Source organism: Phyllostomus hastatus, unplaced genomic scaffold, assembly GCF_019186645.2.
Source record: "Phyllostomus hastatus isolate PE091 unplaced genomic scaffold, TTU_PhHast_1.1 phas_contig_118, whole genome shotgun sequence".
In the NCBI taxonomy this organism is placed as follows: Eukaryota; Metazoa; Chordata; class Mammalia; order Chiroptera; family Phyllostomidae; genus Phyllostomus; species Phyllostomus hastatus.
In genome coordinates, this window is record NW_025333543.1 from 2,769,247 (window position 1) to 2,783,831 (window position 14,585).

The window sequence follows — 14,585 nt, forward strand, 5'->3', positions numbered from 1 at the left end:
ACATTAAATTGATGTAATTTTAAGACACATCAAATTACCAGCCAAAATTCAAATAAGTTATGTTGGGAGAAAACCCAGAAATGACAAAAGTATGTCAGCTTAGCAAGGCTTCTTAGGAAGTTAAAATGGAAAAGAGAGTTAAAATTTGGCCAGAAAGAAGGAGAGTACTTCCTCACTTTGGAAAGTTGGCATATACTGTATACCATGATCTCAATCTCTACTGAAAACAGTTCTAGACATTGAACCAGATCCCAACTGTAAAGATGTAAAGAGAACCCACCTTTAAATATTACAACTGCAGAGCCCTCTGTGGCTGGGCTGATTCAGTACAAAAGATCTTCTCTTAGAAACAACAGAAACCGAAAGGCTGGAACATACTCATGGCTCTTTCATGAAAGTATGAAAACTATGGTTCAAGAAACACTCCATGAGATACACTTTGGTTTCTGAAAGTACATTCCTGCAGACTCTGCAGCATTCATTAAATCACTTTTTCAAATGTCCTCTGGTGGAGGCTTTAAGAATTTTTCTCCTTTTGTTAGACTTGTAAATCCAGATGCAACTTCTACTTTCTGGGGAGGCAGTTAGTTTAAAGTTTAAATGTTTGGCTTTTTAAGCATTTTTCATGTTTCTTGATATTTCTTTGGGTATGAATATCTGAAGAGGATCATGACTTTTCCCAGATAATTGCACATACACATACACACAATAATATTTTCCACAAAATGCTTGATTTCAGTAAACACCTTATATATCCAAGTACTTTCTGGAATCCATGAACCTCAGGTCAAATCCACCTATTTTAAGTAACTTTAAAAATCACTTAAAGATTGATGGACGTAGTCAGGGAAAGCCCTAGTGACAAGCATATTTTGTTATATTAATCAAGGTAAAAACAAAACCCAAATTTTATAGGTAGAAGCAATGCTTCTTCTACAAAAGTCCTAAACGCTGTATTTTAGATCTTAAGGGTCTTAAAGAAAATCTATGTAGTATCTTATCAGTTATTTTTAAATAAAGTTTAATAAGTAGCTTTTTGTGAGAATGATCTATATGTTGATCTCAAAAGCATTTCTTTCTTCACTTAAACCATCAGAAAGAATATTAGTCTTTAAAACTAGATTATTATTTAATTCTCTTGTGTGTCCTATATCACAACAATAAGTAATTTATACCTGATTTAAACTAACTTCCACATCTAACTTCCTTTCTATCTCTAGTTTAAAAAATGGCTCTAAACCAATGGCTGGCACAAGTTAAGTTAAAAATAGAGAATTAAGTGACAAATGTTTGGAAATTCAGTGATCATATCTACTGGATTTCTGGATTGTAACTGTGAGTTTAGAATCTTGCTTATGATTAAAATATTTAAGGCTGTCAACAATTTGAAAAAAATCATCATATATTTGTCATTTTTTTGTGAAGAAAATTCTACAGTGAATGTTTTACACAAGCAGCCGATAAGTTTCAGATGGTTTTTAAGTAGCAGGAGATCCAAAGCTCAAATGGAATTTTCTGTGACAGCTTAGAAATAACAGTTAACATATGCCTAAGTTACAGGCAAAAGCAGGACTCACGTGAAGTCAACTAGGGCTAAGAAGGACTGTAAGGTAATGAATAAAAACCTTTTTGCCCAAAATTCTCAGCAAAAATTTTAGGCACTTAAATAGCAAAACCATCTCAACTATTTTTAAAGAAATGATATTTATTGATACTAGAAACAAACAAGAAGTAACTTTCAAAAGTTAGTTTACACCCATTATAAATTTGAGTTACTCAAAAAAGCACAAAAATTGCAAGAGTTAAGTTAATGCTAATATAAATGAACAAAAATGCACATTCTTCAATTACTTTAGAGTATTTAACAATTGATTCACACTTGCAGTTGAAGTTCATCCAGAAGTGTTTCTAAGTCATTATCTGCTATTTTTTACATCACATATTTCTTGGTTAAGATGCTTCTTGACATTATTGATAAAATAGTCATTAAAAAGTGTGAATTTCCTTTGTTTTAACCTAATATTATTTTGTAGTTCAATCAGTTCTAGAGTTGCGGCTTCACGAGTTATTATTAGAAGCTTTGAACTTATCTTTATTTCGAGCATCAGTCCTACAGAAGAAACCAGGTAGATGTACCACATCAGAATGCTGGCCCAGTGGCCTGCCTGGACACCTTCAAATGTCATTCATCTTGTCTGTAAAATAATGACACTCAAAGTTATCTTATCTATCTCACAGGGTTATAAGTCTGATATGAAATCCATGAGTTTTTAAAGCCAGACGGTGCTGGTGCTAGAGGTGTGGGCAATAATAGTAGAAGTACTGCTGATATTTAATAAGAAATTCTACTCCAAACAATAACCGTGATCACAGGATTTACTGCAGAAATAAGACAGTACTTTATGGATTCCTAAATCATCTTGCTATAATACCTGCCATAGCACAGAAATCATTGACTTTGCTATTATGAATTCTGTCTGTGTGTTTTTCTTGTTCTCTTTTTGACTGAACCATTTTAAATGTCATCATTTCACTGACAAGCATAGAATGGTGTATTAAAGCAGAAATTCTAAGTGTTCCTATGAGTTTTCGCCAACAACTTGACAAGTGAGATTAGTAAAGTTAATTAGCTAATGTAAGTATAGAACAATCTATATTTTCCTGTTTCTATAAGCAATAAAATAGTGTGTCAGCTCTTTTGAAGAAACCTATTATATTTTTTCTTTTAAATGTTTCAGAAATAAATATTTGCTCTAGAAAAGTGCCCACTAATTAACAATTGATTTAACCTATTGCAAATTGAAATTTTGAAGTATCTTTGAGTCTGAAGTGGTCTGGTCACTCATCCTGACTGCTCTGAGGAAAGAGACACCGATGTTTATCAAATTTTAGGAATCTTTAGTTTATGTTCCTAAACTTTAAATCTTTAGGTCTCTTAGAATACTAATAGTTTAGAAAATGTTCACATCACTCCCACCTCCTCCAAACTGCCTATTTCATTCAGCTGAAATGAAGTGAAATTCTAAGAGATAAAATAATGGCCTGGGCTTTCTGGAAGTAAGAAGTTGAAGCTAACATGTGTTTCACTGTCATAAGGTCACTCTCTGGGCTGTGTACACCCTGGCTCCCTTTCAGCCCTCATGGAAGTTAATTTTAGTTTTATGGAAAGGACAGAGAGAGGCTACTTTGCAGAAAATGTCAAGGTTAACTGATAACGGTCTTACCTTTCTGATTTCCTGCGCATTACCGGAGAGAAGGAAGCACTGTTTGTCCACAGAGAATCCTTTTTCGCATCTGCTTGCCTGGGTTTCGGTGGGTGTGTTTGGGGCAGCCCCAGGGACAGTACCTGCGAGCTTCTTCGTCCCTCGGAGTGTCAGGGTCTGGTAGAAAAGACAGATTGCCACCACCAAGCCCACCAAGAAAGGCCGGGGGCAAAATCGCCGACGACAAAGGAACACTGGACGACAGACCATGACCAGTTCAGCTTCACTTGGCCCCTGTCCACGTTGCCGGAAAAGTCATAGCAGCTATTTTTTGTCAGCATGAAGAATACAAATGTCTTCTTTTTCCACAGCTTACATCAAGATTGCTCCATCCCGCTTAAGAACTTTCCGAAGGATCATGCCAAAGAATTATAGATCCAAAAAGTCTGGGGCGGTTACTAAGAGCCCTTCCATGGATGACAGTAAAAAGTGTCTGTCCTGGGTTAAAAAAAGAAGAAGAAGACATCAAAATAATAATAGTTGTAACTAATATCCTGAATGTATCTCAGGCTGCCAAACTGTTGCTTCCGGTAATGCCTTATTTCCACAACATCCTTAAACTCCCAGTGAAGACTTCACAGGAAAAGAGAAGACAGCAAACACCAGAGTGTATCTGGATCCTCGGAGCCGCGCTGAAGAACGCAATAGGTTAAAACCAAAAGCGCCTGTTGCACAGCTGGGCGCAGGCCAGCTTGCCTTAGCAGTTCCTCGTTTTCCTCCGGTTTTAAAAGCAGTCCTGCTTTCCGCCTTTCAAGTTCCTTAACTACTTCCCTTCATTCAGTTTTAAATTGCCACTTTCCTGTAAGCATTTATGGCTTTTAATATTAAAAAAAGAATGAACGCTTTGAATGGACACGGTTACTGCTAGGGTTTTGCTTGTATTTGTTACGTTCCGTTTCAAGTTCAAAATTCTGTGTACTTACTCGGTTTTCATCCTTTTAGGCAGAAAAAGTTTCCATGCACCCCCCACCCCAGTGGATTGTTGATCAGAACCACTCAGAAGGTAACACCCAGTCGTGTGACTCCAATTCATCTCCCCCACACGGACGCCCGCGTGGACACACAGAGCCCCACGCGCGCCTGCCGCCCTCCCGGTAGGCAGCAGCAGCCGCGGGGCACCGCAGCCACACCGGCAGGCCGGCGGGGCGGGGCGGGACTACTGCCCCGGGCTCCTCGGGTCCTCGGGGGCAGCTGGAGCCGCGCGGTCAGCTCTGGATGAGAAAGAAACAGGGGCTTCCACAGACTGAGAACAGCATTTCTTTCCCCCCGAAATGCGTCTGCCTCTCCAGGGCTGCAGAATTTTAAATACACATTTGATTTGGATGCCTTATGTAATTTCTGTTTCCTAATATAATGTTGCAAAAACAAATAGCCCTTCAGTCAACTGATGACAGAAGTCGAGGGTGAGATCAAAGAAGACTGCGTGAATTGGGAGTATCTTCACTTCAGAGAATTGTGGTCACTCTCATGGGGTCACAACTGCTGTCTGGACCTCAGAACAGCAAGCCTGTTGTATTCACAGAATAACTGGAAGTGACCTTTCTGTTTTAGTACCTAACTCATATCACAGTTATTATTAGTCCTGTCCTGGACTAATGGCTGAGCCTTTCAAAGGCTAATTGCTGGCACTGCTCTTATAATAGTTGATTGTAACAGGTATGGGTAACTTTTGCTCTACAGAAAGGCGTACACAGCATGCTTTGTCCAGAATTCAATTCAATCTATTGCTGCTATATAGACTGCCCGCAAAAACACTCCTAGTCTGGCGATTCTGCAAACGCCACCCACTTTTGCTGAGTCAGCTGAGGGAACTTCAGGGGGAAAAGCAATCTGCCTTGTGCGTGGTGCTCACCTCTCCCAGCCCTCGCTTTGCGAATTGGTTTAGGCTCGTAGCAGTCATCTCCAAAGGCTCTGAATCTAAATAGATTTGTAACCTGTTTCTAACTCAAACTCGTTTTTGTGGGCTGAGATTCTCCTGTGAGGCCACACCCCCAGAGTGACCCCATCCTTTAGGCACGCTCGTTAGTCATTTAGATTTAGTGAGATGGTGCGCCCCCTAGGGGTGCTCAGCTACTGTAGACTGAGAAATGGGCATCTACAGGTAGGAAACAACTTCTATGCCTTCTTGTAAAACAGCTTCAGTTTTGCAGAATAAATATTCACACTAAATCTAGATTTATGCAAAGTCCTTTCATATATTTCTAGTGTGTTTAATATTAATTTATAGCATCAGGGTCCTCAATCTCATGAGAAGTGAAAGAATATAGAAAAATGAAGTGGCACTTGACTTTAGGAAGTCAAGAGAGATTTTAGAAGAAATGACTAAACAATAGTGTTTTGGAAGGTAGTTTTGGTGGATACAATATGATCTGAGACATCATAGGAATTATGATATCTGTAAGTCATAATTGTCCCTGTGTCGATGAGATCCAGGGTGTGACAGTTATTTACTACATGAAAAGTAATGGACATGCAGTTCTATTAAGGTAAAAAGTCTGAAAAACCAAGAGTTTGAGGAATATAAAGGGTCATTTTTATGCATTGTTAAATTGTTGACTACAGGATACAAAAGAGACAATAAATCGGATGCTATAGTAATATTGCCTTGGGGCTGGGAGAAGAGGAAAACAACAACAGAGATAATTTTAGAGCTAGACTTCAGATAACAGGAGTCTGAAAGAAGATGGAAAATTAATGTTCTAGAAATAATGCTGGCAGATTGAAGAACCCACTTTCCTATTTTTACCATTAGTCTGAGGGAGTGGGAGAGGACAGCAGATAAAGTGATGTCTGCAGAAGAGAGAAAAAAGTTAATTAGACTGGGATGGCAGAAAGAAGAGCAGGAATCAGCCCCAAACAAACTAAGGGAGTCCATAAACAACATTTGACATTAGAATTAATCCAACCTGGGTATGAATTGTGTTGCTTTTTATTAATTGTTTTTTAGCATGTGGTTTATGAAATGAGGATACTAATGTCTCCATTGAAGTGCTGTTGGGCATGACCAGATGAAATATTTTATGGAAAGCACATAAGCATTCTGTGTGCATATGTTGGAAGAAAGCATGCTGAATGCATTTCTGTTATGCTTTTGATCCTGAGACTGAGCTCAGTCTTATGTGGTGTCAAACACCTGAACAGATAATTACCAGCATAATGGAGTTCTGGGGACACAGAAGTACCAAAGGCAAGCATGAGCACTTAGTGTTAGATCTCTCCCTGTTACTCTGTGAGATGGAAGTGGGTGGCAGATGCTAGTGTGGAAGATTGAGAGGGTGGGGTGGGAGTGAGTTGTAGGTGGAGACTGCAGATGGGAGGGATTTATGCCCGAGTAGTAAGGGAAGTATGTGTTAGAGTATGAGGCATCAGAAGAGGAAGGAATGAATAAAAGGTTGGTTCAGTGTGGGGAGTAGGAGGATAAATATGCAGAACTAGGAGCCAGTGGATTCTGGCTGTGTTTCAGAGTGAATGTTTTTATGTGTCTGGTTTCATAAAGTAGCCCTTCCACTAAATCATTTCAGTGTCCAAGGGCTGCTATGTAAGGAGCATCAACCTGGGACAAGAATGACAGGCCTCTCCAACACAAAATATACCCTTTTATAACATATGCTTCAGTTTAGCTTTTAGTATGGAGTGGTGATGAAGGGAGATTTATTTAATAATCATTGTTTGTAGAAGGCATTTTATCATTTAAACTAGAGCAGTAAAAATATCCATAATAGACAAGATTCCAGTGTGGGATCTGGAACTTTGGGAAAGTAATTTACATCTTTGAGTATCAGCTTCCTTATAAAATACTTCATCTGAGTATCAACTTTAGTGATCACTAGCCCTCAAAGGGTACCTGAGACTTCTAAGTTATCTTTCTAAGGATGCATTTTGAAATGGATTTCCTCTCTCCTACAACCTGGCAGGAAGGTGAAATCTTCAGGTTCTGGGCCCTCTTGGTATCTTTCCTACAGAGGAAGCCTTTCCCTTTCAAAAGGCTCTTGACCATGGTGATGTGAATTACATCCTGGCAGTGCTGTCAACGATACCTGGACGCTCAGCCTCCAGCACTTCTTCCCTAGACTTTGAGGGCCCTCTCCTCAGCTCCTACCACCCTTCATCTAATGCTGGCTTTAGAACTTCCTCCATTAGCTTTGAACATAAGATGATGTTTTTAGATCATGAATCATGTATTTAAATCTTTACTATGCCAAAACATTGTCCTAGGCACTGTGGACAACAGAAGACATATGACACATGTTGTAAATTACTAAAATATAATAAACACACTGATAACTTGGTCAAGGTAGAATAACTTGTATAAGAAGCAACTTCAAAACCTTAGTGGCTTGGTACAATAAAAGCACTCATAGTTTTCCAGGGTTTGTCAGTTTCCATTAAGACATTTGGCACCCACGGTCCTTTCACCTGGTGGTTTTCCTTCCATACCCTAGAATCTTGCTCACCCACTTGGGGTCCTCTGAAAAACACAGGCGGATGAAGAATGAGAGAAGGGCATTCGGATGGTGTGGGAGCTCTTTTGGGGCCAAGCTTCAAATTGTCATGTATTCTTTGGCCCACCTTCTATGGGCCAGAGCCCAGTAACATGGGCTCACCTAAGTGAAAGTGAACTGGGACATGAAGTTTAGCTACACACCCAAGAGGAAAAAGGAACAAGGCTTATAAATGTATAGCTAGCTGTTCCAGCCACAACTAAGATGGGAGTAAGTGCCATGGAGACTCAAAATAGGGAACGTACATCTTTTTGAAAGTGATAAGGAAAGTGGTCATTTCTTAAGCAGGCCCTTAAGTGTCACGAAGATTTCAATGACTTCAAAAGGGCAAATACAGGTTTAACGTCTTAGTGGAAGACCACTGAGGATACAGCTGGAAAGTCAGGTCCAGGTCAAGGATGGCTATATTTCTAAATTTATGAGTGTATTTAGCCTTTATCTGCAGACAGTATGAATCCAAAAATAAAACATTTTTCCCAGAATATATATTAATGAAGATATCATTGACAGTCGTCAGGATATAGATTGGCCTTTATTACCCGAGAATGCTGTTATATTACCACTAACTTTAATGGTAAACTCAGAGCAAAATCTCTTTTGTTTTTTAGGTAGAATAAGGACAACATGAGTCAAGTTCATGTAGTTACTGTCAGTGGTGCAAAATACACACACAATTTAACAGAAAATTCTATGTGCAGTGTCAAATTCTTGCCTTTGGGCCCTCACTGTCCCTCAGGAGGAAAATGCTATGCTCAGTCACAATTATGCCTTATCCCATAGTTATGTAGGCATAGAGTGTTAGTTTAGATTAGGTTTAGGATCCTGCATGCTTTCATCTGTATTTACAGCATTACACTTGCCTTTCATTATAATGACATACCAGAAGTTCAGTCTATAGTCAGGCCCATGCCTGGCTCTTTCTATGATAGAGAAGAATGAACAGAAATCCTCAAACAGTCCTGCAATTTTTAATGCAGTCAACATTTAAACTTGTTTAATTTCCTTTCAAGCCAGTTACATTGCTTCTCTCCAAATCATTTCACTTACGTAAAGTCACTTTTTGTATATCAATCTATAGGTTTCAATAGACCACTGAACCTTTTACGGAGGGAGGTTCAGTAAAGATTTCTCTCTTCCATTCCAGTGGTTCAAAAGCCACTGAAGACTGCTGCCTAGTGACAGCAGGATTCAGCCACGGTCTAGGGAGGCATGTCAAAGGTTAAAGGGCACCATGTGCAGGAGTTCCCTCAGGCATAGCATTTGTTCAATGTACACATGGAAATAAGATTCTGTGGGGCAAAACTTCATTTTTCTACTATCCTTCTTTTGTTCGATGTTTATTTATTTAAACAGACAATTCTACAGTCTCTTCATGTATCTCGAGAACAACAGTCCAGATAGACCAAACACTTCAAACTAAATCCTTTTCATTTTGAACTGTCCCCAAGGCCAGTTTTTCTGAGCATACAAATCACCTTGAAATCCCATACGCAACACTAGGCATTGTCTTTTTAAATTCGACATACGGTAAGTCTTTACTTAATGCCATCAATAGGTTCTGGGGAACTGTGATTTTAAGGAAATCAACATGAGACCAATTTTATCATGGGCTAAGTTCCTACAGCATATTTCTGGTTACAAAAACATCATCAAACTTCTAAATAAAGAGCCAAAACACTTCTAATATTAAACACCAAAATAAATGTGAACTATACACACATTTAAGGAAGATTAATAAAAACATGTACGGTAATGATTTTCCAATCCACTGACTCCAGAGCCTACCCCAGCAGCTCAGGGCACAAGGCACAACACAACCTGGACGGGAAACCTTCATAGCAGGGCCACTCACACACCCACACTTGTTCAGACTGGGACAACGTAGACCCGCCAGCTCTCCTCACATGCACATCTTTGGGATGTGGGAGAAAACTGAAGTCCCTGAAGAAAACCCACACAAACATAAGGAGAATGTGAAAACTCCACACAGACAGTGGCCGGACAAAGAATTAATTTTATTTTTCTCATCAATGTTAAGAACCAGATGACGAACAAAATGATGCTATTCAGGACCTGCTGCACTGGTGACCTTGCTTACTGTCCACAAGCTCTCTTTATAAGCATTTTGAATTTGCCTGCATCAGTACCAAAATTATTTTTATCAGATGCTGTACTGTACTTTAGTTACTAGTATATTATATCTTACAGTATAGACTGCTTTATGACAGAAACTATTTTACTCAACTCCATATTCTTGTGTCTTCTGGCAGTGTCTTCCCTTGAGTGATTGAACAATTCATATTTGTTTGAGGTCTACATGTCATAAATTCAAATACTTTCCATATTATTCCCATTCTTCCCCCAAGAAGTATTTTACATCTTGGTAACCTTGAACCCAGTGGGGAAGTTCTGTGCCCCAGAACACATCTAGCAATGTCTAGACAGCTTTGGTTGTCACACTTGAGGCTGAAGGTGCTATTAACATCTAGTGTACAGGTTCAAGGTTCAAGGTTCAAGGGAAGCACCTTCCCCACAGAAAATCATCCAGCACGGAACACCCATAGAGCTGAGGTTGGGAAACTGAAATTTAACCAAAGGAATTGTTGCACAATTTTTGTATGTGGCTAAGATTGTTACTTAAATTAGAATAGTGAGCACGTGGACAGTTTGTGGCAATGACATTGGAATTTTAACCACTTCCTTAATGTGTGATTATAATGCTCCTCAAAACAAATCCAACTTTGTGCATGTAATCTGCTTTAAGTCTCTCAAATTTGCTTTTAAGAGTTGCATCCTCTAAAGAACAACTTATCCATATACCTAAATATATTTATATGTATACTCATATACATAACACACACATATATATTTACACATACATTCTAAAAGATAAACAAATAGATGATAAACTACTTTTTTTAAGCAGTGAGCACACAGGTTGAATGACAAACGTTTAACCCAGTGAATTATGTTTTACTTTCTTTAGGACAGTTTTATCTTGGCATAAAGCCAGAATTTCTAAGTTTTTATTAATCAATATATAAATGAACAAATTTAGCTTTCTTTTGTCATACCACAGTATCAAATTATGTTCTTTTTACTCAATTAGAAATTTCATTTGTCTTCTCTGTAGACCTGTAATATTCCAGGAACAATAATACATTTTTTATAAAGTTTATTGATTTGAGAAAGAGGAAGGGGAGAAGAGAGAGAAGAGAAACATCTATTTGCTACACTTACTGATGAATTCATTGGTTGCTTCTTGTATGTGCCCTGACTGGAGATCAAACCCACAACCTTAGTGTGTCAAGAGGACACTCAAACCAAATGAGCTACCTGGCCAGGTAAAAATCATCTCAGGAAAGCCACATAATTTAACTTGTTTCTTTCTTTTTAAATGCAAGCAAAATTCAGTCAGCCATTTTTATTTTCAGAAAAAGTTATTTTGAAATTGTTAAAGCTTCAGATTTGTTTCCTAAAAAAATTAATGTGTGTGATGGGGGATGAAAGGTGGGGAGGTTTGGTCTTATCACTCTAATGAAGGCTGACACTCATTTAGCTAATCTGGCCAACAAGGAAATACTCTTTGTCAAAGCATGGTTCTTTGGTGACATGTATACCACATAGAGTCAAAATACTGCTTCTGTATCTAAACCATGTGATCTCTGATACATAAGCTTCATTTTTTGCTTTCAACAAGATAACTGGACTTTTTTAAACATTTATAAATGACAAACATTGGTAAAGCAAAAACATCTTTTGGCACCCTTGTGAAACCCAATCAAGAAAACAGTCATTTGTCATATTAAAGATAAATACATAAATGCTTCAAGGATACAAACAATAATTTTGATGAATTCTAATGAGACACACTGGGGAAGTCATACTAAAATTTTCTTCTAACTAGTTATTAGTAAAGTCATTCTAATGAAGCAACTCGCATTTATGTTCAGAGTTATTTAGAAATATTTCCAGCTGCCTCCTTGTATTCCATATGATCTACAAAGCTTAGTACCTATTACAATTGTTTTTATTTTCAACATGGAGGGTATCTCTACTGGGGTAGATTCAACAATGAAAAAAGAATTAAAATGTGACCATTGCTTTTCCCTACATGTTAAACTTGTTAAAGTTTTTAATTAGTTCATTATTAGAGACTAGCAACTGTACACTTTCCTAAGGAAAACTATTCTTATTCATTAACATAGACCACTGGAAATGGGGAATGAGAATAAGCAACGTGCACACAAGCATACACATTCCTTATCTCCACGTCCCACATCAGCTTCTGAACTGCTAATAAGCAGCAGAAAAATGAATGATTATACTGTCTCTATTACCATCAGTAAAGAAACTAAAAAGTGGCTCTGAATTAATTAAAAACTGAATCATATGGCTCTGAAGAATTTATTAAGAAATTCAATTTCTTTCAAGTAAACATTTAAAAATGTCAAAGTCCCTTTATTAGTTAAGATATTGACTCAGCAAGTATACATGACTTACTACCTTAAAATGAAAATGGCCAGAGGGGGTATACTTCTCTCCTCTGTCAAACTTCGATTAAAATAACAAAAGTCCTGAAGTCAGTTCATTACTTTAAACTTTAACTTACTTTTCTCTGTAGCCGAACCAAATCATGAATATTAAAATCCTGGGTCAGAAATTGCAGTCTGAGTAATTCAGATTTTATCATCTAAATAAGAAAATCTAAAAATCTGGACTAGCAATTCTAATTTGTAGCATTTAAAAAATTGTGAGAAAAGATTCACCTTAAATTTCAAATTTTTAAAAACGATTTCCAAGTTACGGACTAATTAACTTTATCATCCTATTTGTAATCTTAATAAAAGTGCTATGATTTGATTCAACTGTTAAAATAACAATACTAATGTATTTAACTGACAATGTGTAGAGGTCACCACTATTTACATTAGCGATTCCACGGCACAGCGTAATGTGTGTGTGAACAGACTCTTGCTCCACGTCTGGCTTCGTTCACAGACACATCTCTGTGCCCCACGTATAGAGATGTGAACCCACTCATTCCTGGCTGCTTTTACATTCCCCAAGTGTATGTGAGCCTTAAACAATCTCTTCTGCCTTGCAAACCTTCCCTACTTATCTGTCTTTAGGCATCAGTTGAAATGAAACCTTTGTCAAGTCTCCCAGTGTTCCCGGAGAGCTTTGTATTCCCATATATTATAGCATGTATCAAACACTGCAATTGTTTGTTAACATGTCTGTCCTTCCCACAGGAACACACACACCCCCTTCATTTCTGTATTCTCAACACTTACGTGCTTAACGTTTGTAAAATTATTAACATTTTTGAGGATACTTTTTCTTTTAAAGCCCATCTGTTGAATGATTTCATTTTAAACATGAGTTCAATATCTACATTCTACAATATCTACACATTCAAAGAGTATCTTATCCCTTCCAAGCCAAAGTATATTAGACATTTATTTTTTCTAATACTGAAATAGTTAATTAATTAGATCAAGACGACCAATTAAGAGGTCTAAGGAACAAGGGCACTAATGTTGCACAAGCCTAAGATTATTAAAAATCTAAAAGATGTTGAATTTGCTTTAAAGGAGAGTAAAAAACTAACTGCCCTTAACAAGAATAATTGTATGTTCATCAAACACTCAGCTTCACTTAGGCATTTAATTAAGCCATTTATTGCTTCCAGTGTATCACTGTGAACATTTTAATATGCACTTCACAGCAGCAAGACCTCAATTTCCACTGCCTAAAAACTGTGAGCCCACATGCGTATTTTTTTTGTGCCACCAATTGTTACAAGAGTTTTGTACAACAAAGATTTGGAATGTGTCTTTTATCATACCAAAAATGCTCATTATACCCCTTGGTATGTCACAGGGAATGTTAATAGCTGGCCGCTTTTTTTTCTTTGATGAGGTAGTTCCATGTCTGGCTATATGAGATAGTAACAGGCTCTACCTATTATTAAATAATTGCCCAAAGTATGGGTTTACTTCTTTATACATGCTTCATAAAATATTCAGTGTTTGAGTTTAAGATTTGTGAAACTGTTTCTGAATGATTTGGTAAGTAGTGGAATTCATATACTGGAGCAGCGGAAAATAGGGATGTGTCTGACTCTGACAAAGAATTTTCTCTTAAAATAAGGCTGTATATAAAGCTTTTTCCTTTGACTAATTCCTATAACAACAAATAAGTTTGGAAAAATCATTCTATATCATTAGAACATTAAACAACACCACTAAGCATCTCCAGCTAACATGCTGATAAGCTGAATACTACATTATATATTATTTCTTAAAGGTTTATAAAATCTCCATAAAAATATTGAATACCACAAAATCATGATACTATGAAATCATGAGTACCCACAAATGCACCTAATGAAGCTTTATGGGTTATCCAGTTATAAAATCAGACTGCAGCATCTCAGAACTGCAGAATGGGGAAGCTGGAAGAGACCTTTGAAATTCCCTAACCCATAACCCTTGGGTAGCATTGCATAGACTTCACAGTTTTCTGAGTAAGTTCTAAGAGGCTCATAAGTGGTTTTCATTAAAGCAAAAATCTGATGGACCCAGTAAGTTTGGATACAAAATAATAATAATAATAATAATAATAATAATAATAATAATAATAATAATAATAATAATTTAAGTATTTTTAAAGCTTTAAGAATTTTTCTACCAACCAGACTTGACAGTATGCAAAATTTATAATTTAAATAGCACCTGTAGAATAAAACCTCAGAAGAGCTTCAGAGACTTCCTACAGCTAGCATCGCCCTGGTTTAATAAGGCCCAGAGTGATT

The 14,585-nt window shown here is 37.4% G+C and overlaps 1 protein-coding gene across 3 annotated transcripts in view; it reads right to left on the bottom strand.

Annotated features, from left to right (window-relative positions):
* The window catches only part of CPED1 (cadherin like and PC-esterase domain containing 1), a 273,386-nt gene extending 268,187 nt beyond the window's left edge, over nucleotides 1-5,199 (bottom strand). The window contains exons 1-2 of one of the 3 annotated variants that reach the window (XM_045847151.1): nucleotides 5,116-5,199; nucleotides 3,225-3,701 (exon numbers count right to left, since the gene is read on the bottom strand). In XM_045847151.1, the coding sequence (XP_045703107.1) occupies nucleotides 3,225-3,473 (249 nt within the window). In that variant the 5' untranslated portion in view covers nucleotides 3,474-3,701; nucleotides 5,116-5,199. Of the gene's footprint in view, nucleotides 1-3,224; nucleotides 4,508-5,115 lie in introns of those variants that run through there. The other 2 variants (XM_045847144.1, XM_045847161.1) reach the window with 2 other exon arrangements.
* Between the last annotated feature and the right edge of the window lie 9,386 nt (nucleotides 5,200-14,585).